The sequence below is a fragment of the Salvia miltiorrhiza genome, chromosome 3, assembly GCF_028751815.1.
Source record: "Salvia miltiorrhiza cultivar Shanhuang (shh) chromosome 3, IMPLAD_Smil_shh, whole genome shotgun sequence".
In the NCBI taxonomy this organism is placed as follows: Eukaryota; Viridiplantae; Streptophyta; class Magnoliopsida; order Lamiales; family Lamiaceae; genus Salvia; species Salvia miltiorrhiza.
The window spans coordinates 40970570-40993862 of record NC_080389.1 but is presented as its reverse complement, the minus strand read 5'-3'; the positions used below and the strand labels follow the sequence as shown (position 1 = coordinate 40993862).

The following is a 23293-nucleotide window of genomic DNA, read 5'->3' as shown; positions in this document are numbered from 1 at the left end:
GAATTTTAAATATTATATAGGTTTAATTAAGGGTTAATTACGCCAAAACTCATTAATTATACCCAAATTTTCAACTTTTTCATGAACTTTGTTTTTTCCAGCAATTCCCCGAATTTAAGGGGTTGAACAATTTTTCCATGATTTCTAAAAATTCCCAAATTCACAACTGAAAATGGCATTTATAAGTGACCGAAAATATGACATGGCATCGCTGGCTGAGAACCGAAATGACGTCGTTTAATTGGGGGTACAACGATGTCGTTTAACACCAATCCCACTTTTTGAGCCCTAATTTCGGTATAGGTGATGTCGAGGAAGAAGAGGAAACTGACGTCGGGGAACTTTCCGATGTAGCTTGAGAAATTGGCGTAGGGAGGGAGATGGTGGGGGATTTGGTGGAGGAATGGGGCGGAATTTGGAGGTGTTTGGGGTGAAAAGTTGCTAGAATTCGATGGAATCAGCAGGGAGGCAGGGAGGCAGGGCACGACGGAGGCGGATGAGGTAGGGTTTTGGGGGTTAGGTTTTTGGCGGAGGCGGCAATGGTGACTTTTTCACCAGATTTTGAATTTGAGTAAGGAACTAAGGCTCCGACGGAGGCCTGTTGCTGTCAATCAAAGCGAGAGAGGGGCGGGTCTTCGGATTTGAGATCGAGGGAGTTGGCGGCACTTTGTCGTCGCTAAGTAGGAAGACGGAGGCGGTGGTCCTTGCCGCCGCTTCGCCGCCCATACGTCTGAGTGGTGTGGGCGAGTCTTCAAGACGGAGAGAGAGGGTGATCGACAGCCCTTTACCGGAGGAAGGCGGCGGTCGTGGATTTTGAGGAGGGGTCATCTTATTCTGGCGGCGGTCCACTGGACCTGGAAGAGGGAGATGGAAAATGATGGATTTTTTTTATAATTGTTTTTCGTGTGTCAATTTTTCAGTCCAATTAGGTGCCATGTGTTGGAAACTTAATGAAATATCCTATCCCTAGTTTTGATGATACCAAAACTCCTTGTTCTTATTGTAATAGATTAGAACTTTTCGAACTCAAGTGTTAGAGTTCACGTTTCTAGTTAATCTGAAGACTGAAGATTGAAAACCTAAACTAAAGAAAGCTGCAAAGGATTAGTCAAAGTCATCAGTTCTAGCTGAACGAGAGTATCACTGAACCTTCTGTGATGACTAATGTTTTAATGCGGAGCGAATGCAATTAGGGGACTGATGCTCTTGACAAGGATCAGTAGACATTCTTCATCAGACTGGAGCTTTGAAACTGGCATTAAATGCTCATGCAGCCGCATTAAATGTAGAGATTTTGAAGATCGTCCTTTCTCTGCAAAGAGTTCCTATTTGGTGCAACCTTTTTCAGAGGCACCCTACCGGATGTACTTTGAGACGCCGTTCTTCACCAAAACAGGAACCTTGAAGATAGCAGCCTCAGCCCAAGAAGTGACATTATCTCACAACGGTAGAAATCCTGAAGACCATCTCTCCAACGGATCTATTCAAGACTTCGCCTATAAATAGAGCTCGAGGAACACTGCAATCTTTACCGATTCAAATGAACAAGCTGAAACTCTGCCAAAATTGCAACTCAGCATTCAACAGTCTTCAAAAGTTTGAATCGAAGAAGAGAATCATCAAGCAAAAATCAGTTATCTGATTACAAATATTCTCTTAGTTTCTTAGGCAAATCCTTGTAATACCCAAAGCCTAGGATTGATTACTTGAGAACCTGTTCTCAGTAGTCTTAGTTGGACGAGATCAAACCCACTTTTCAACCGAGTGAAGAGAGAGTTTGAGAAGTGTAGGGGTTCGAGATTTAGATCGAACTCAGTGGTTGTTTAGAACCAGGTAAACTAAACAGATCGGTTTCCTTGGCACCTGGTAAGCCAAGCAGGAGTTCTGACTAGAGTTCTGACTCCAGAGATCTTAGTGAACACTACGAGGGCACGGTGTGTCTTAGTGTACTAAGAGTGAGAAATCCAGCCCAGAGTGGTGTTGGTAGGTTTGCTGTGCACCTCAACGCATTAGCCCAAAGTGATTGTCAGATTAATCATCTGACCGTGAATTAGGAACGTTATTTCCGAACCACGTAAAAAATCATGTGTTCTTTCCTGCTTTCAGCTCATCTTATTTGTGCAATTGTTGATCTCAACTGAAACTGACTAACTGAAAAGTGAAACTAAGGATTTTGAAAGTGTCACTCTTTTAAAGGCTATTTGATCTAAGTTTATCTTCCGCTGCCAGTGTTATTAGTCTAACTGATAAATTCGCAGATAATCAGTAAGATTCATAACACTTCTCTGTTTTCTTTCAAACTTGACTGAACCCTTATCTGGACTCAAGTTATCTGATTGAATCAGACAACTGGAGTCATCCACTGATAGTTTTATCAGTATCAGTCAACAACCTTGTTTCTTTCAAAAATTGTTAAGTTCTTATCAACCTCATTCGTCAGTTTTTGAAAAGAATTACCCTACAGGTGTATCCCCCCTTACACCTGTTCAGAGACCCTCTGGGACCCAACACTATGCCAGCTCGTTACTGTCACATGAGAACTATGTCATCTTGGAGCTTCACCGGAGAAAAAAACATGAAAAAATTGTTCAACCCCTTAAATTCAGGGAATTGATGATTAAAAAAATTATGAAAATTTTGAAAATTGGGGTATAGTTCATGTGTTTTGGCGTAATTAACCCTTTAATTAATTATGTGTACGAGTTGTTTATTTATTTTTATAAACATATTTGTTGTTATATTTTCCTTTTTATATTATTCGTATTTTTCCTAATTTTTAAATTAATTTTGAGCTATTTAAATATGATCTTTTAGTAATGATATAGTTTGAAATTTTAAGAGTCCAAAATTTATTAAATGACAGCTACTAGTTTTATTATATGGATGATTTAATGTTATTTTCTCAACATGAGATTAACTTCAATTATTTTCTATAATAATAATAATAATAATAATAATAATTATTATTATTATTATTATGGTCTACGGGGATGATTGGGGGAAGAGGAAGACGACAGATCTAGTGATGGTGGTGGGTAAAACAACGAAGGCGAAGCTCTTGGGAGGCGGCGACTGTGGAAGGTCTGCGGGGGTGGTTGGGGGAAGAGGAAGGCGGCGGATCTGGTGATGGTGGTGGGTAAAACGACGGCGGCGAAGCTTTTCGGAGGCGACAGAGAGAGAGGTGTGGTGGGGGGGAGAGAGGCGGCGGTGGACGATGTAGCGGAGGTCGGCGACGCGAGGTTTGGAACGGTGATGCTGAAGGAGAAGAGGAAATCGACATCTAGAATGGTAGCGGCGACAATGACGGAGGAGTGGAAGTTGAGGCAGTGGAGAAGATGTCCTTCTCCGAGGACGGCGGCGGTTGAGGAGCAGCCACCTGTGGTGGCGGTTGTAATGGCTGGAGGAGCAGCCACCGGACATGGAGGAGGGGGGAGGAGAAAGGGAATGATTTTTTGTTATTTTTTTGTTTACGTTTTTTACAAGTGTCAATTTTTTAGTCCAAGTAGGCGCTATGTCAGCTCGGTATTACACGTACGCAGCAGGTCAGCCTGGAGCTTTACCAGAGAAAAAAGCATGGAAAAATTGTTCAACCCCTTAAATTCAGGGAATTGCTGATAAAAAAAAGTTCATGAAAAGTTTGAAAATTGGGGTATAGTTCATAAGTTTTGGCGTTATTATTATTATTATTATTATACAATACTCATTAAATTAATCAAACTCATAAATAATGTCATTTTGATATTTTTACATAATTTAAATTTTTTAAAATAATAAATTACATCATGACCCGTGCATCGCACGAGAGGGCATACTAATTTAAAATGAAATTATGATAGTCACTGTGATTTTATCAAGCAATGGCTGTAGTTTATATAAAGTAATGAATTATAATAATATACAATATATTTTTTTAATTACTAATAAATTATAGTGTTGTTATTTATAATAAATATGATGAGATTATTATTAATAAAAAAATTATTATATGGTGATTAGATTATACTCCCTCCGTCCCATATATAATGGATCCCTTTCCTTTTTCGTTTGTCCCATTAGTAATGGCCAATTTCAAAGAAGAAAACTACTCTCTCACAAAAAGTTGTGGGCTTCATCACTATCTATCACTTTTATCGTTTAATCACTCTTCTTCTTAATCTCCGTGCCCAAAATCAACTCGCTATTATTAACGGGACGAAGGGAGTAAAAAATATGATGTCATTATAATTTTTTTTTAAAAATTAGAAAGATAAATTTGGCGAAAAAACAAAAATTACTATACTTATCAATGATTTTGTTGTTGAAAAAATTATATATTTTGATTGAATGTCAAAACTTAATGATGGAACTTTGCTGATGGCCAAAAAGTAGTTTATTATATCAGAAGTATTCTAGGCTGATGTAGATTGCTAAAGAAGTCGAAGGCTGCTTGACCTAGCTGAAGTCCCAGGCTGACGGGAAAATCCCAGCTCGAAGGATCGACGATGTGACTGAGCTGATTGGCGTTCGTGCCCATCCCACTAAGCACGATGACTTTGCTGCACTGATTGACAAGCTGATAAAAGCATTAGCTTGACCTAGCAAACTGACTGAAGGACAACATGTCTCTGAATATGCATTAAATGTCACGTCAGCCTTTTAGTTAAAAGAACTCAAACCAAAGTCGGCCCCTAAAATTTATACTCTTCCGACCATTAAATGTCTCTGAATATGCATTAAATGTGAATCACGTTTTTCAAAAGAAAATACAAGTATGACTGCTGGACGTCAATATCAAGTACGAATGTGTAGATTTATTAACTCAGCCATTACTTGCTACAACGGGAAGAATTCAAAAGAGGACAACTGATCGAAAATCTGAAGAAGACTCTGTACAACGGCTAGATTCAATCTTCGGCATCGTGGTGGTGGTGGAAAACATGAAGTTGTTGTGTAGGTTTAGGATACGTCCTTAGTAACCACCAAACTGTCGTGATAGGAACTAGATATTCATTGTAAATTCCAAGTGAATAACTTGTGAATACCTTTGTAGTTGGCTCGTCGTGATCCCCTCAAGTGTATGCTGCTTGTCACGCTACTGGACAATTCTTCCACGTCCAGTACATACAGTCTAGGCTCCATCGCGTTCCCGGGAGCCTATGCTTTGCCTCGTGTATAGTAAGCAGTCCAAAATGTGGACTATTGCTTTACAAAATTTCTTCATACATTCCAACACTGTCGATTCTCCAATACGAAGATACTCGTCATAAGAATATGTGGCAACTGCATTCACCACATGTCGAATAGTCACTGTGCATTTCTGGATCGGTGTGAAGCTTAATAGCCCACAAGCGTCTCCGCGTTGTTGGAAGAATAGATCGGACCCCACCATATTTACGATGCGCATACGAAAATGATGCTGAAAAAATGGCTCCCCATAAACATAATCGAGGCCAAAGTAATTTCGATAAAGTCGTTCACCATCGGCTTCACGATCGCGGTGAGCATATACTTTCTTGGCCTTTTTTTAGAGAAGGATCGAACCAAATTATACTTGCCACCTCCATAAATTTTTAGGCAAGATGCATGAAAAAAGCTCCGGGATTAACATTCGAATTTAGAAATAGATTCGGATGCATCATCGTGGGATGGAGAATTCAAAAATAAGAATTAGAGGAAGAATTGTTGGAAGAAGATATTTTTTAGAGTAGAGAAGAGTGGAGAAGAGAAAAATAAAAAAGAAACTATATGAATTTGTTGTAATTGGTGATAGACAAGTGTAGGTATTATAGGAAAAATTAAGAATAATAAAAAAAAATAGGAAAAGTGCCATTGACAAACGACATTATGAAATTAAATAAAATTTTCTCTTCAGCCATAATTTGACCATTTGAAAATCTAAAATCACTTTTTTTTAATTTGACCATTTGAAAATCTAAAATCACTTTTTTTTCCTGATTGGTGCGTGCATTGCACGCATTTTCTCACCTGTCTACGTACTGGGTGCACGAATTCACGCCACAGCGCGCACCCTCGAGGCTCGGCAGCGTTACACGTCCACTCTACGAGCTCCGCTGCGCATGAGGTTAAAGCAACTTCAAGGTGAGAAATCATAATTTTGTGACAATTGCAAAAGAATATAACCTATATAATAACTGTGTTGAAGTCATTTACACCACATAAATGCGCGGGAAACAGGGACCGGCTTCAAATTCCAGTAGATATTACAAGAAATTTCAAAATTGAGAAATAATGGAACTACAAAAGTGGCATATTGCTAAATATGAAGTTGCTCAGTGGAAATTCGATGAAGGTATCAACGCAATGTGGTTTGGTTCTATACATGATAATATTCTCATTTGTTTCCCTTTCCTTCATCCTCATTCAAGATGCGGTTTCTAAAATCATCAACCATTCGAGGCAATCCATCTCGTAACGAAACTTTGGGCTCCCAGTTGAGAAGATCCTTTGCTTTGCTTATATCTGGCTTCCTCTTGTGAGGATCATCAGCAGTGTTTGCTCTGAATTCAATTGATGCACTAGGATCGATGGTTTCTTTCACAACCTGTTATTTCAGAAACAAAAATAACTCAACTTTGCAGAAATATAAACCTTACAGAAAATATAAGGAAATGTGATCAAAAGAGAATAAACATTATCCAGGATAGGACAAACCTCAGCAAGCTCTAACATGGTAAACTCTCCTGGATTACCCAGATTGAACGGGCCTACATGCTCACCTTCCATCAAAGCCACCAATCCATCGACCTGACATCCATAAAATGATGCATACATCATATACATGGATCTGATTTTTATAGCACATTGAGCAAATGGATGATTTACTTCAGCTCCATATTCTTTGTTGCCATAATATGTAAACCGTCTTGATTATACAGTTCAGGGTCTTTAAAACAAAATTCAACATATAAGGGGGTCGCTTATACTACGGATATAAACACTGAGTTAGACGAAGGATGCAGGTTTGGTATATTGCTGGGTGCAGGTTGGGGACTGAGAGAGAAGTGTAAATACATATATTTGTCAGAGTGGATTGTCTGAGGTTTTTACATAGAATGATCGAACAATATGCATTAATAATGGACAGAAGAATAAAGAAATCAGTGCCTTAAGATCTCTAGCTTTAAACTCATTAAAGAACTTATTTCAACCCTTAATATGATTTAAATTTTTGTAGCAGGCTAATCAATCTAATCTAATATGCTGCATAACTTGAAAAAAATAAATTGACTAGCTATATCCTGCAAGACCAATCAATCAGTTAATGTGGTACCAAATAGATAAGTCATTACATACCAAGTCCGACACATATTGGAAACTTCGTGTTTGCTTCCCATCCCCATAGACTGTCATTGGTTGTTTCCGTATAGCCTGCATTAGACAGCTATGGACATAAGAATCTGCCATCATCAACATTAAAGGGATAAAGACATATTTTGCTCTCCAAACTATCATCATTCTTATATGTTTTTCCGCCAAAACTAACTTTTAATGCATTATTTCAGGACTAAAGTTTATTCCAACTAACGAGTTTTAGATTTATAATTTTTTCCCCACAATCGCCCATAACAGTGTTTATCTAGACAAACCTGTGAAACAAAGTTGCTGACAACACGCCCATCATCCAGGCACATTCGAGGCCCATATGTATTAAAAATACGTGCAATGCGTACCTGTAAATAACATAAAGATTACTAGACAGAATTGCACAAGCCCAAATCTGGAAAATTCAAATCTTTAACTAAGAGCATACTCGAAGCATGTTTGTTGCCAGAGAACACTTGTAAAAAGACAAAAGAGTCAGAAGAAAAGAATGCCCTAGCTAAATTCTTAATCTCTAAACTCTCATATAAGTTCATAACTGCTTTTATCAATAGGTTTGTCCTAGTTGCCATGTGATTTGGAAACAATAACTCCAATCTTATTCACCTAACAAAACTAATGATGAAGAATATAGAGCATTCATAAAAAGCAACATATTAGTGTCGACAAATTGAACATAGCAGGGTTCAGAATGTTATCATGCATATTACCTCAACACCAGCACCTCTGTGATAGTCCATAGTTAAGGTTTCAGCTGTCCGTTTCCCTTCGTCATAGCAACTCCTCACACCTGATTAATCATCAAATCAGATCAATGCAACCCAAAACCCACAATTGATGATACACAAGAATTGCCACTAACCAATTGGGTTCACATGTCCCCAATATGTTTCCTTCTGAGGATGCTCAAGAGGATCACCATAAACCTCACTGGTGCTAGTGAGAAGAAACCTCGCACCTATCCTCTTTGCAAGACCCAACATATTAAGGGTTCCCATCACATTTGTCTTGTAATGAAATGTCAAGGATCTCAACCAATTCCAAACACAACCAAATCGAGGAAAAACACACCATCTATTCAATCAAACCAAAACCATGCTAAAACAAAAACATAGCAAGCAGTAGCACACAACTCATCGATTCAAAACAAGATAAGCAAGCAAGTGCACTTACTGATCTAAGCTACCATTTAACACAAAGATCTAACATTTAGCATCCCCAACAAACCAGAGTGATAGGATATGATAGTCTTGACAGGGTTATACTTATAATGCACGGGCGAAGCAGGGCAGGCCAAATGGTAGATCTGATCCACCTCCAACAAAATGGGCTCGACAACATCATGCCTAATGAGCTCAAATCTGGGATTCCCAAACAAATGCACCACATTCTCCTTCCTACCGGTAAAGAAATTATCAATGACGATCACATCATCGCCTCTGGCGATAAGCTTATCCACCAAATGACTCCCGACGAAACCGGCGCCGCCGGTGACGACAATCCTCTTCCTTTTACTCCCAATTCCCACCGGCACTCTGCCCACCCCATTGGCGAACTTATTATAATTACCAGCAGCGGCATGAGTGGCATAATTATTGGAGAAATCGGCGCGATCGCGATATCCAACCACGGAATCACGTTCTCCAGCTGCAATCCGGGGGCGCGGATCGGGCGGGGAGAGGACCGAGAAGGAGGGCTGGAAGATGAAGAAGGTGGAACCGATGAGAATTCCGACGAGGATGAAGAGGAGGCGCTGCTCCTTGAGGATGTAGTTGAGCGATCTGGGGAGAGATCGCGGGTGCTTGAGGGATTTGGGGGAGTAGGGAGGGGTTTGGGAGAAGGCCATTTCCTCGTCTTTGCGGGCGCTGGTGGATTGCTTGTGCAATTGCTTCATTGCGGCCGGAATTGGGGGCGCGTTGCGTTGCGTTCCGTTGCGTTTATGGGGTTAGATTGAGAATGTTGAAGTGGAGAAGAAGGAATTGAGGCGGGTGGGGTGGGGGCATCTCATGTATTTGTTGGTGGCATTGGAGATGTGAAGATGAATCAAGTCTGTTGTTGTTAATTGTTATAGTTAGTGTGATTCAGATTTGTATGCGACTGTTTTGAGACACACAGATATCTTATGATTTGACGCTTAAATGCAGTGGCCTCATTTCTCATTTGGGCCTACCCTTTTTTTTTTTTTTGAAGGAAGAAACTAATATATATCAAACCAGATCTTCGGTAATTACATCATGAAGCCAAGGAGGATAACAACCCTTTTTTGGATATACATCTTAATCTTACCGCATCCGATATCATGTTTCCCTATTCATGGATATGGATCCACCTCACTATTTCTTCAATTTAAATGGGCTAATCGCTTTAAAATACACTGCATCATTTTTACTTTTTACACATTACCTTTTAATTTGGTCTTAAAATACATGAAATTTTAATTTAGCTCCATGCCTCAATTTAACCTTAAAATACATGAAATTATAATTTAGCTCCATGCCTCTCGACTTTAGGACTTACGTAACACATTTGGATTGATTGGGCCAAGCCTTCAGTCGGATGGTATCGACGGATTTCCTAGTACTTGAAGAACATTTCGATTTTTCAATCGACCTTGAAGACTGTCTGGCTAATTCATGACATCACTCACCAAACTAATACTATCCTATAAACATAAAAAGCACGCTCACATATGAGTTGTATATAGAGCTTTGGCATATCATTATTATTTCAAGGGTTTGGGATCTAATCATCTAACTAAAACATCATAATTTTCCCAATAATTTCCGTGCTTTGCTCATAAAAATTAAGGTGTAACATATAAGATGAGATCCTTTGTCTCATAATTTACTGTGTACCACCGTATTTTCATTCTTAAATTTTTATACTTTTTAATTATTTTTTCTGTGATTTTAATTTATTATGTTTTAATATAATTTTAAGATAATTAACTATGGTTGATTCATTCCATTAGGGTTTATAATTATTTTTTATAATTATTTTTTATATTTATTTGTATTAATAATGAATTGTTTAGGTTAATTATTTATTTTAAATTTCAATTTTTAGTGATATTAATTACAGTTCATTATATAATAATATATTTTACATTTATAACAAACACTTATAAAATAAATAAATTTAAGAGTGAAACAAAGTGGTATACAGTAAATTATAGGACAGAAAATCCCATCCGGTATTATAAATGCAATCGGGTATATAGGGGTGTACACGAACCGAGCCGAACCGAATAGTGGTGTGTTCAAGTTTGGTTTGTTTAGTATCGAATTGAATCTCGAACATTGTTTACTGAATACTTTGAGGCTCACGTGATATGTACAGAATACTTTTGAGTTTATTTCTCTCGTCAGAGTTTTCGAATTCCTCTTGAAATTCTAAGTTGAATTCATCTATCGGCGTAACATACGAACCACCAAAGAAACGTCCCACAAGATTACCACAGCAACAAAACTAACTCTAAAGGCTCAAAAGCAAATAAATCAAAAGCAAACATAAACATGGGGTGCCAACTCTCTTCAACTCTTTCTTCTTCAACGACAAACCTTGGGCTGCATTATCACGAATCTAATCGAGCTTATATGAACTTTCTAAATTTATATCTATATTCAAAATATTGATTATTTTCTTTTAAAAATAAATTATTTCATTCAAAATAATAAATATATAAATTATTTTCTTATAACAAACAAAGTTAATTAGAGATTTAATACAATTATTATTAATTTTAGTGAATAAATATAAGTTGTATCTATTAATAATTTATTTTTTTCAAGCTAAATCACTTGACGAACATGTTCACGAGCTAATGAGCCGAATACTACTAAGTTTAAGTTTGGTTTGTTTATTTATCAAACATCACTAAACGAATTTGAACGAATTTTTTTCCATTCGAACTCCGAATAGTTCGCGAGTGACTTAGTTTGTTTACAGCTCTAATCGGGTCCGAGCTAGGGAGATGCCGACTGCCGAGAGTCTGAGACGCAGTGTAGCCCAAAAATACAAAAGAAAAATACAGAAAAAAAAAAAAAAACATAAAACAAAAAAATAGGGAGATTCTGAGACGCAGCGTAGGCCAAAAATACAGCAAAACAAAAAAAAACATAAAACAAAAAAAGGAAAAGGAAATCGACCACAGTGGGAGTCGAACCCACGACCTTCTGATCCGAAGTCAGACGCGCTAATCCACTGCGCTATGCGGTCAACTGTGTATTATCTCGTCATAAGTTTAATATAAGAAATTAAATATCGTAGAAACACACACGTCAAATCCGCAAGGTGATGAGCAAACTTAGGTTTACGTAAATAGATAACTGTAAACGCAGCAATTTCGATCTCTTCGGACCTCATTTAGTGAAGCTTATTAAATTAACAGGTTGTAAGAAAGCTTGTTAAGTAATTCAGGAAAGAAAAAAATTACTATTAATTAAATATAACTTATATTTTACTATATACTATAATTAGTAATGGTTGTATTTCTAATTGATTTTTTTAGAGGCTCTAACTGAATTTATTTATTATAAAAAAATTAATCTATATATTATATGAATAACAGTTGTAACGGTAATATTTTGCCGCCACTTTTATCTGCATATTTTTAAAAAACACGATCACATTAAGATAAATAATGGTGAGAGGCAGTTTTTATCAAATACTCCCTCCGTCCCACTCCAATAGGCTCAGTTTCCTTTTTGGGTTGTCCCACTCCAATAGGCTCAGTTTCCTTTTTAGGTAAAAAAATTGTACTTAATTGGTGTGGACCACACCACTTTACTACCACTTTTCTACTAAAAAGTAAGTTTTCTTAATCTCCGTGCCCAAATGAAGTGAGCCTATTGGAGTGGGACGGAGGGAGTACCCATTATCCCACAACTTTTGGTAATTGCCGCCGCTAGCTTCTCTTGAAAAAGTGCAGCTGCTTGTGATTCGGCGAGCATAACCACAACCATTCCGTTCACATTTTGCTCGTCATACATGGCATAAATATCGCTGCCGTTAGAGCCGTTGTTCTATCTGATTTCATTAGCCACAGTGTCGAGTCACGTGACTCGCCGATGACCACTGTTTTGCAGCGCAATTTGATCACCGTCGTCCGACAAAATAGCCACCAATTTTCCCTCTTTCTCAGTCGACTGATACATAAACCACCATCACCATCTCCTATTTCTTTTGTATTTTTTATTTTTCCTCCCAATCCAATCTATCTACTTTTCGATCATTCTCTTGAATGCAAGTGATATAATAATGGCGGCTCATTTTCACCTCTCCTTCTCCTCCAAGCCCCTATCTCCACTACTGCTAAAGCCACCACACCTCCGCCGTTCTACAAATTTCACATTTTGTGCTCCTGCATCATCAACATCAGATTTGCCTAATAAGAAGCATTGGAAGGCCGGTGAATACCTTGCTCAAATACAAACATGCACTATGCAGGTATTGGAAAGGAGGAGCCCTATAAAAAACATGAAGAAAATATTGGACAACAAGAACAATGCCAAAGCATGGGCTAATACTGTCAGTCTGTCACCAAATCTCTCTCCGACGCCATTGACAAAAATCAGTAGCTCTGAACCCCTTCAGGTTTCCAGTTTTTTTTTTCTTTTTTTCTTTTCCCTTAATTTTCCTGAAAAATTAACCACAATTCATCAATTTCACTCAATAACATCTCTTAGGTGTTTGAGATATTAAATGCACAACATTTTTATCAATTGAAAGAAGGGATGTATGAAGCTCATTGTTGTTCTTGGGAGATGCGGGCAGCCTAATCGAACCTGCCAACTATTTGATGAAATGCTCCAAGAAAGTTTGGAACCAATCCTTGATAGGGCGATGCGATAAGATTGAAATACGTGAATACGGTTGATTTCATTTATCTGCTAATAAATCTTTCATCATCTTCTTTTTTATACCAATTGTTAGGGCTGGGAATCGGGTCGGGTTCGGGTACCCTACCCGAAAAAATCGGGTACCCGAACCCGAAAATCCCCTAAACCCTATACCCGACCCCGACCCCGAAAATGAAATCGGGTACCCTAATACCCGAGTCGGGTATTCGGGTACCCTAATACCCGATAGTTTTTAGGCCATTCCCCTAAATCGAGCCAATTCAAAGCAGCAGCAGGGCAGCAAATTCAAATGAATTCAGTCGAAATTCATACAGAAAATCATACAAATCAATTCCAATTCAATGAGATAATGACCAAATTCAAAGCAGCAAATTCAACATTAACATAGAAAATCTGTATTAAAAAAAAAAAAAAAAAAGATTCGAAGAAGAAGAAGAAGAGAAGGCGTAGAAGGGGCGACTGGGCGAGGGTCGTGGCTGGGAGAGACTGGGAGCGAGCTCCTCACCGGCGACTGACTCTGGTCTGGGCGATGACGGGCGGCGAGGGGCGCCGACTCATCGGAGACGGGAGACCGGGAGGGATTTCTGCCCTGGAGTGGGGGCGGCGGCAGCAGGGGAGGGATTACTTAGGGCTGAGATTGGGACTTCAATTACAGCAGGGGAGCGATGACGGGCTGGCGAGGAGCGAGGGGCGACGGCGAGTGGGGCGGCCGGAAGGGAAGGCCGGGCGGGGAATTGAAGGGAAATAGGGAAACTGGGAAAGGAAGGAGAATTAGGGAAATAGGGAAAGGAAGGAGAATTAGGGAAATAAGGAATTAGGGGAATTGAAGACTTGAAGTCAACCGACTTCAATTTCAGATCTTTTAAAATTAAATTTAATTATATAATTTAAATACATTTAATTAAAAAATTGGGTATTTCGGGTATACCCGATACCCGATCGGGTATACCCGATACCCGATTTTTTAACACCCTAAATACCCGAACCCGAACCCGACCCCTAATTTTTCGGGTATAGGGTACCCGATACCCGATTTTTTCAGGTCGGGTATCGGGTACCCGATTACCCGATCCCGAAATTCCCACCCCTACCAATTGTTATAAATTAAACTTTTATGATATGATTGTGTTAGCAATCAATGTTGGAGTTCCTCTCTGTTAATGAGCTTTTTAGTAAAATAAAATCTTAAATCTCATTCTTTTAATAGTTTCTCAAAACATGTCGTTTTCTTCTTTCACACAAAATAGATGTAGACAACATGACAATATTGTTGTTGTGAACTAACTTACATTCTTGAAATGATGTTGCCTGCATTTTTCATTTTTTTATGTGTTTAACTGGAAATGCAAATTCCACTGTACCCTAAGAGCACCCGCAACGCGGGTATTCGAGTGGGTACTCGAGGAGAGGGAGCCGGTCGAGGAGCGCGATGCGGGGGGGAGCTCCTCGAGGAGTTCTCGAGTTATCGGGTATGCTCGAAGGGGGAATAGATGGCGCGTGCAATGCACGCGCCCAATTAAAAAAAAAAAAGGAAAAATTGGAAAATTCGAATTTTATTTGAATTTTGACTGCACCTCCTCGATTTGCGCACCTTTGACCGACCGTTTTCAATTTTTTTTTTCCTCTTTAAAAAACCACACCTTCTCCCCACCATCTTCACACCTCTTCTTCTCCAATTTTCTTCTCCTCCATTTATCAACAATACAATTTTCTCCGTCATGGATCCACGCAACCCTTTCTACGATCCAAATTGGTGCCCCGATCTCTCCTCCGATTATCATCCCGATATGGGAGGAATCAACTTGGAGGAGAGCCCGCCCGAGGAGGAATCGGTCAGTGCACAACAGAGTGTCTCTCCACCAAAGAAAGGCGGTCGAAGGAAGGAAATGGCCACCAAAATCAAGCACGACAAGGCCGCTAGGTACCGTCATACGTATGCTCCCGAGCATACGGATCTCATCGTCCAAATTTGGGCGGAGGAGACCAACGACTCGATCCGTGGGACGGATCAGAAGGGAAAGGCATATTGGGGCCGGATCCGCGAACGTGTGAACCCCATCCTCGGCGTCGACCTTAAGATCAAGCAACTTTAAGGCCACTGGTCCCGGGTGAGCGCGGATGTGCGTCTCTGGGAAGCTGTTTGGGTGGAGACGCGCAACAATTGGCCGTCCGGTCATTCGGATGATATGATTCGTGAAAAGGCCCAAACCCTCTTCAAGGCTCGAAGCCCACACAGGGCCTCCTTCAATTTATGGAACGCGTGGAGAGTTCTCCGGAACAATCCCAAGTTCAAGTCGATGTACCTCCTTGGAGATGTGCATGCCTCCAAGAGGACAAAGACTACGGAAGAGGGCGGCTTCACCACCTCGGCGTCGGGTGAGGAGATCTCTTCTGCCCGGCCCATTGGCAACAAGGCAGCGAAGGCGGCGGCGAAAGGGAAAGGGAAGGCAGCAGCGTCGCATACGAGCTCGGATCCTCCACCAGAAATAGTGGAGAGGTTGGAGAGGACCGACGAGCAGATGAGGGCATTCACCGCCCAGTACCGGCGGAGGAACGATATCCGGGAGAGGAAGCTCGATATGCAGCTCCTGAACACGGATACGACGCACATGACGGACGCACAACGTGCATTGCACGCGTCCATGGTCGCCGACGTGCTCAGGCGTCGTGGTCTGTCCTAGGCTTTTAATTATGTGATTTTAATGATGTTTTAGGTTTTTTAAATTTTTATGTATTTTTTTAGGTGTTTTTAAATTTTTATGTATTTTTTTTATGTTTTAAGTAATTTTAAATTTTATGTTTAATCCAGTATTTAACTATTACAAAAATATGCTATTTAAATTATGCAATAAAATTTAAATGAAAAACATAAAATCAAAACTAATATTATCAAGTAGGCTATCAAGGAACCCCAATGCAGCACTACCTATTCAATAACACAAACACTATCAAGTAGGCTATCAAGTAGGCTATCAAGGAACCCCCATTGCGGATGCTCTAAGGTTTTATATTTTTGATCTCTGTGTGTGTGCGCAGGTTTTTGTTGATGATTGCTTCATAAAATATACTCCCTCCGTCCCATTAGTAGTGTCCCGCTTTCCTTTTTGGGTCGTTCGGCCCATTAGTAGTGCCCCATTCCCTTTATGGCAATATTCTCTCTCTCTATACCTAATATTTAAATAATTTTCATCAATCCACTTTATCTACTTTCTACACACTCCTTAATCTCCGTGCCCAAAAGAAATGAGACACTACTAGTGGAACGGAGGGAGTATAAAATATTTTGTATTGTATGTATAACTAATGTTAATTGTGAAATTGTCATAATTTCATCCACATGTTTTTAGTGCATTTGTTAGGTTCGTAAGAGGTTAAAGTTCTTCGATTGTTTATCTTTTATAATTGAGAATAGAGATATTGGTTGTGTACGGATTCTTATGATCTAATATTTGGACAAAGTGTTTTTTGTTGATTGATGCAATGCATATTTTTAAGGTTGAAGTTGAAGCTTGAGGTTACTATTATGAATTGCACTATTTTTCATTAATCAGCTGCATTATTTCTTGCTTATCTCTTTCAAAGAAAAAGGACTTAATTATGATGGAGGTGTATATAAAAGCTTTGAATACTTCGTACCATTAGGTTGCTTCAAATACATACAGAACTTGGATTAAACATGATTTGTTTTATCAATTTTCTCCAAGCAATGAGACTTTGAGGGTTTGCTAGCTGGAGCTTTTCTTGGTTAAATTATTTTATCCAGTCAGTTGTTAAATTCATTAATTTGTGTAATTTTATTTTAAGAGCAGTCTTACCTTGAGTTGGTAACAAGCTAGAATACTGGTAAAGTATCAGTTAAACCTTAAACCCTAAAAGGTTGAGAAGTGTTGTTGGGTCCCAGAGGGGTACTGAACTAGTGTATGGAGGGAGGGGGGGAATACACCAGTAGGCTATTTTTAATTTGAAAATTAAAATCAGTTTCTAAACTGAAACTGAAGTGATCAGTGCGTGTAAGATCAGTTTGAGAAAATGTTAAGACTGTACTGATAATGAGTCAGTATGTTAACTTCAGTATGAAGACCTAGTCGACCAACTGAAGTTCAGATAGGGTTTCAGTCTTATCAGTTTTCGAAATCAGAGAAGTGTTAGAAATTTTACTGATTGTCCTAAGACTTGTCAGTTAGACTGATAACACTTGAGCGGAAGCAATTTAGGAAATAGCCTTAAGTGAATCAGATTATCAGTTTTAGGGTTTATCCTTAAGTTATCAGTTTTCAGTGTAAGTCAGATTTAAAGCGCGGATAAAAACTAAAATACTGAAAGCAATAAGAACATAAGAATTTTTACGTGGTTTGAAATATTGATTCTTACGTCCACGGTCAATAGATCACACTAACAATCGATTAGGGTTGTGCTTACGGGTGCACACCAAACCTTACAACTGAAACACTCGTTTCAGTGCCAACAACTGTTGGACTTCTCTTCCTTAGCTTGCTGGTGCTAAGTAAACCACACATCTAGCTAGCGGGTGCTAAACAACCTAGTGTTCAGACAACTGTCTCGAACACTCTCAAACTCTCTTTTATCTCTCTTTGAAAAGGGTTCGAATTTCCAACTAGGATTATTAAGAACAGGATCTCAGTAATCAGTTTCTAGGCTTGGGATGTGAATGTATATGCCTAGAACAACTAAGAGAATTTATGTTATCAGTGTAGACTGATAGTTACAATAATGGGTATTCTCTTCTTCAATTCAAACTTGAATGCAGTGGTTTAGCTTGAATCTTGAGTTCGACAAAGTTTTGGCTTTCTGCATTGAATCGGCGAAGAATGAGGTTGATCATTGAGCTCTATTTATAGGCAACGTCTTGAGAAAGATCCGTTGGAGGAAGTCCTTTTTCAAATTTCTGCTGTTGTGACTCAGATTTGAATTTGGGCTAAGATCCCCAATCTTCGTTCTCTCCAACATGAATAAGGTACAGTCCTTTCTTTCGTGGGAGAGGGTGCTGCAGAATAAAACAGCACGTAAAAGGAAACTTCGTATTCTGAAGGGCGATTCTGCAGATCTGCGCATTAAATGCAGTTGTCCTTGTTGACTTTCCACGTGGGTTCATTTGAAATGAATGAGACAACCTTAAACTGAAGAGTCAGTTTGGGATAAAGAATCAGTCCGAGGTTTCAACTGATTCATTACTCCAATATCAGTTTCTACTTATCCGATGTGGTGTGTATCAGAGTTTCCGTAACACTGATACTTCAGTATACGCGTCCTTCAGTGTGAGTCAGCAGTCTTGAATCTCTTGGTCTTCAGTCTTCAGTACTTCAGTCTCCAGTCTTCAGAACTTCAGTCTTCAGTACTTCATTCTTCGGTACTTCATTCTTCAGTCTTTGCCTCTTCAGTCTTCAGTCTACCTAATAAAAATGAACTTTAACACTTGAGTTCAGAAATACTCTAGTCTAGTGAAGAATAAACTAAGTATTTTGGGATCATCAAAACGAGGATAGGATATTTCTATTATTTTGCCAACAAGTGTGCTAAGATAAACAAAGATAAGTTTGAAAGTGTACACCTTTTCCATTGCAGCGAAATTCAAAATTGCATTGAAGTTCTTCATTCTGATGCTTCCATATAAGTCTTATGTGAGACTTTCTTCAACTTCTTGGACAATAATCTTGGGTTCGTGAAGCAAGTGTTGTCATTAATGTATAAAGGCTTCTCCAAGACATAGCAAATACAATTCACTTTGTTTGATAATACTCTAAAAAATATTGGTTTGATTAGATGAATTTTTTTTATCTCTGGAAATAGATTCAAAAAGTGACATTTATGCTACAATCAACCAGAATAATGGAATTGTTAAATTCCTAGAGGACCCCAAGCAATACAAAACCTGTGAGATGATTGAACGCCTTGATTTCTTAATCCAAAGGTATCTATGTTATCATAAAATTATGTAGCAAGAAAGTATACAATCTCTCTTAATTTGCAGGTTAAACCAATAACATGTGGATGTAGTATATTTGCATAGAAATTTTATTGGACAAACAGTTCCATCTGCTAGATTGTATGACATGAATGAATTAGTAAAAATGTGTTCAAATCACCTATGAATCTAATGGCCGTCATTAAACTCTGTTACAAGATTATGATGCTCTCGAAATGACCATGAATGAAGTTATGTATGTCTTAAGAAGGGAGGAGAAGAGATTGTATAAGTGTGATTAATACTCCCTCCATTAAAAAAAAATAGTCTATTTTAGCCGTTGATGACCCCTCGTGTTAACAGTAAGATTCAATGTTTAAATTTTAATATTTATCGTGCATCGCATGGGTGAACTCACTGATAAATATATAATATTACCGTGAATGAAATAATCTATTATTGAAAGAAAATTAGTACTAGTTTTTAAACATAAATTAGTTGAGTTCGAATAAGCTTGTAATATTGAATAAATAAAGTTTGAGGCTTAACTTGCACCATGATTTTGACAAAAGTGACAGTATTTCCTGCATTAAAGTTTGACAGCTCATAATAATTGTAGTCGCGTATATACAGGTGGGAGTTAAAAAATGGAACATAATATTTATTATAAAATTGTTGCCTCATCATTAGTTATGTTTTACTTAGTTATGGAAACCTCGGACTGATAGTGCAAATACGGACTGAAGCTGGAGTAATGTATAACACACTCAGTGTTAACGAAGGACAAATTAAATACTCCCAGTACACGCCGCATTTAATGCAAAGGACAGTGCATTTAATGCAAGGATATGGTGAATCGTCCTTCACCCTACAGAGTTTCCATTACCATGTTACTTTATCATGTAACACCATCTCCTATTTCAGAATGACCATACCTCTTTCGGCGTAAAGGAGATAGAGGACGAAGACCCTGAGCCATATTTGAAATGAGAAGTCAAACGACAGATAGTGATGAAGGATTCCCTCCAACGGATCTATTCCCCAGCATCCGCCTATAAATAGAGCTCAAGGAACAACCTGCAACCTCACCGATTTAAATACACACGCTGAAGCTCTGCCAAATTCAAGACTCAGCCTTTACTTAGCCAAATATCTGAATCGAAGAAGTTAATACCCATTGCTATAAATATCAGTCTATCTAATATACATAAATTCTCTTAGAACATCTAGGCAAATATTTTTTCAACCATTAGCCTAGTTCTTGATTACTTGAGAGCTTGCTCTCAGTAATCTTAGTTGGAGATTTGAACCCCTTTTCATCAAGAGCGAAAAGAGTGCTTGAGATAGAGAGAGTTCGAGACAGTTGTCTGGACTCAGAGATTTTTAACCTCCGCAAGCTAAACGTGTGTTGCCTTAGCAACTACGAGTTAAGAAAGAGAAGTCCAACCCAGTGTTTGCCTCACTTGATCACTTCAGTCTACACCTTTCAGTATCAGTTGAGATAATGACTTCAGTTTACTAAAGAACTTCAAAAATATCCTACTGGTGTATTCCCCCCCCCATACATTAGTTTAGTAACCCTTCGGGACCCAACATTTGGTATCAGAGCAGGTTGTTCGCAAGAACACTCTGCTTTGACCTGGTTCTACTGAACTAGATCCTTCTTCAAAATATCTATCTTCTCTTCGTGCTACGTGAGTATATTTCTCATATCTACTTTACCATTATGGAAACTAACTTCAGCAGGTTTACATCTCTACCAGCGTTCTCCATAGACAATTATGAGATATGGAAGTTCAGAGTTAGAAGCCATCTCACAGCCCAACATTGCAGGATGTGGGAAGTGATCATAGAAGGTCCTATCGTCATCAAAGAGAACATTAGAGGACCCCCACAGAAGTAGGGAAAGATCCTTACTATGAATCCAGGATTAAAGAAAAGCACGAGTACACTTCAGAAGAAATGAAGCAGAACGAACTGGACAACCTCGCGAAGAACATCATCTCGGGCACCGTTCAAGACAAACACGTGATGAAAATCATAAAGTGCACAACCACCAGAGAAATGTGGAACGCTCTTGAGAGGATGTGTGCTAGATCCGAGGAGATCAAACAAAACAAGTTGTCTATAGCATGTCAAAAGTTTGACAACTTCCAGATGTTGAAGAATGAATTAATTGAAGAAATGGAGTTCAGATTCCACCAAATACTGAATGAAGTCCAAGCAATTTCCAGAAATAAGTACACCCAACACGAGATCAACTTGAAGATTATAAGAAGTCTAACACGTGTAGATTGGCAGATGTATGCTATTGCTCAGCAAACCAAGCCAAATTTCAACATACTAAGCACAGTGCGCTTGTTCTCTGACCTTAAAGCCAACGAATTTGATATCCAACGAAACAAGGACAGCAAGAAGGCAGGAACCTCAGATGATGATGCTCTCTTAGCCTCCAAAGGAGCAGCACTGAAGGCTGCATCAAGAGATTCTAAGAAGCAATCGAAGGAGTCGACTGATACTAAAACTGAAGACTTTTTCAGTCAATATGCACTAATGACTGAATGGTTTAACAAGATGGAATCGAGGTTCAGAAAATACAAGAAGTTCCACAAGAAGAACTTCAAAGGCAAGGAGAATGAGTACAAGCCGAGATACTCCAACGACAAATCCAAAGAGAAGAAGTCATCTACTCCAGACTTGAAGGCCGTAGAGTGTTTTGGCTGTGGCAAAGAGGGACATTACAAAACTGATTGTCCTGAGATTTCATACTTAGAGCGGAAAGCCCTTCGAGCCAAGAGAGACGAAAAATACGAGAAGAAGAAGGTCATGGTAGCCGAAGATGTAAAGGATTTCAACTCCTCAACCGAATCATCTTCAAGCAACTCAACAAGTTCAGATGATGAGAGCCAGGCCCTGATGGCAAAAGATGCAGAAAGTGTACCTGACAACAACTTCAACAGCTATGACAATGGACTCGATGGGCCTGAGGTAAACTCTCAACTTAAAACTTTTAATACTGATATCTACTTAATAAGGACAGGAGAAAATTCAGTCTCTGGAGACACATCACTGAACGTGGACGAATATGAACAAGTGATGTGTGACTACCAAAGCTTAGGGACTCTCTTTGAGAATCTCTTGGAAGAAAATCAAAGATTAGAGAGAAAGAGATCAGTCAAGCTCAGGCTGAAAAGAAGAAGAACAGTGGCCACTTTTTGGATGAAACTGGTCTTGATGAACTGATTGTAGAAAATAATGGACTGAGAAAGGAGATCGAAACTCTACAATTGGAGAAGAGCAAACTTCAGTCTCTATTGGAAGAGACTGAAACTGATCTAAAACGAACTACAAAGGAACTTGATGAAGACACATTCAAAGCAGTTCGACTGAATGATAATATGGAACAGTGGGTTAAGAATTACATGAAGAACTCCCCACTGATGAAGCATTTTCCATCATCAACACTAGTGGAAAGTGTTGGAGAAAAATTGACTGCAGCAGAAAAAGGCAAATGGATCGAGACTGTGGAAATAACCGAAGAATCAGATGACGAAGCATCAGTCAAATCCAAAAGCTTTGTAGAAGAAGAAGACAAGAAAAGAAAAATGATGTCTCATAAGAATATTCCTTCTCCTGAAGACTACAGACGACCAAAAGTAAGATATTGGAAAGAACAGAAGGTGGTGACCAACAATCAAAGCCATCAGTAGAAACTGAAGAATCCACTTCAGTACAGAAAAGATGAAGGCCCTTCTAGACTGAACCATCATCAGTCTAGGCAACTGAAGAATCAGAACTCTCGTCACCAACCAAGGGGAAATCATAATAACAAGAAACTGAATCATGTTCAATTTAGGTGTGAGCAACAACCATGGAGACAAAATCAGAAGTTCGGACAAGTTCAGTACAATCCGAAGCAGCATCAGTCCGGACCACATCAGTCTCCACATCAGTCTCACTATAGCCAACATCAGTCTATATATCATCAATACCAACCGAGACATCATCAGTACACAACTCCTTCAGTATTTTAGAGAAGATACAATACTGAAAGAAAGAGACCTCGAGTCTATCTAAGATAGAAAAACAAGAAGAAGTAGATGCACAAGAAGAAAGAAACTGATCCAAGAAGAAGAACATCAGTGCAGACTGAAGAAGCATCAACTTCAGTTAAAAGGCCAAGTTACAA

General features: G+C 38.9%; 2 protein-coding genes and 1 non-coding gene across 3 annotated transcripts; 1 reads left to right on the top strand and 2 right to left on the bottom strand.

Moving 5' to 3' along the window:
* Positions 1 to 6103: 6103 nt before the first annotated feature.
* Positions 6104 to 9444, bottom strand: LOC131016734 (UDP-glucuronic acid decarboxylase 1). Its single transcript, XM_057945442.1, has 7 exons — positions 8564 to 9444; positions 8183 to 8330; positions 8031 to 8110; positions 7587 to 7670; positions 7294 to 7368; positions 6652 to 6744; positions 6104 to 6541 (listed from the first exon to the last, which is right to left on the bottom strand). Exons 1-7 carry the CDS (start codon positions 9212 to 9214, stop codon positions 6332 to 6334), a joined length of 1341 nt encoding a protein of 446 aa, XP_057801425.1. The 5' UTR covers positions 9215 to 9444; the 3' UTR covers positions 6104 to 6331.
* A 2020-nt stretch (positions 9445 to 11464) lies between these two features.
* Positions 11465 to 11538, bottom strand: TRNAR-UCG (transfer RNA arginine (anticodon UCG)). Its single transcript has one exon. It is a non-coding gene; the product is annotated as a tRNA-Arg (tRNA).
* A 9528-nt stretch (positions 11539 to 21066) lies between these two features.
* Positions 21067 to 22814, top strand: LOC131018811 (uncharacterized). Its single transcript, XM_057947518.1, has 2 exons — positions 21067 to 22092; positions 22260 to 22814. The coding sequence occupies exons 1-2, from the start codon at positions 21067 to 21069 to the stop codon at positions 22812 to 22814; spliced, it is 1581 nt and encodes a 526-aa protein (XP_057803501.1).
* Positions 22815 to 23293: the final 479 nt, after the last annotated feature.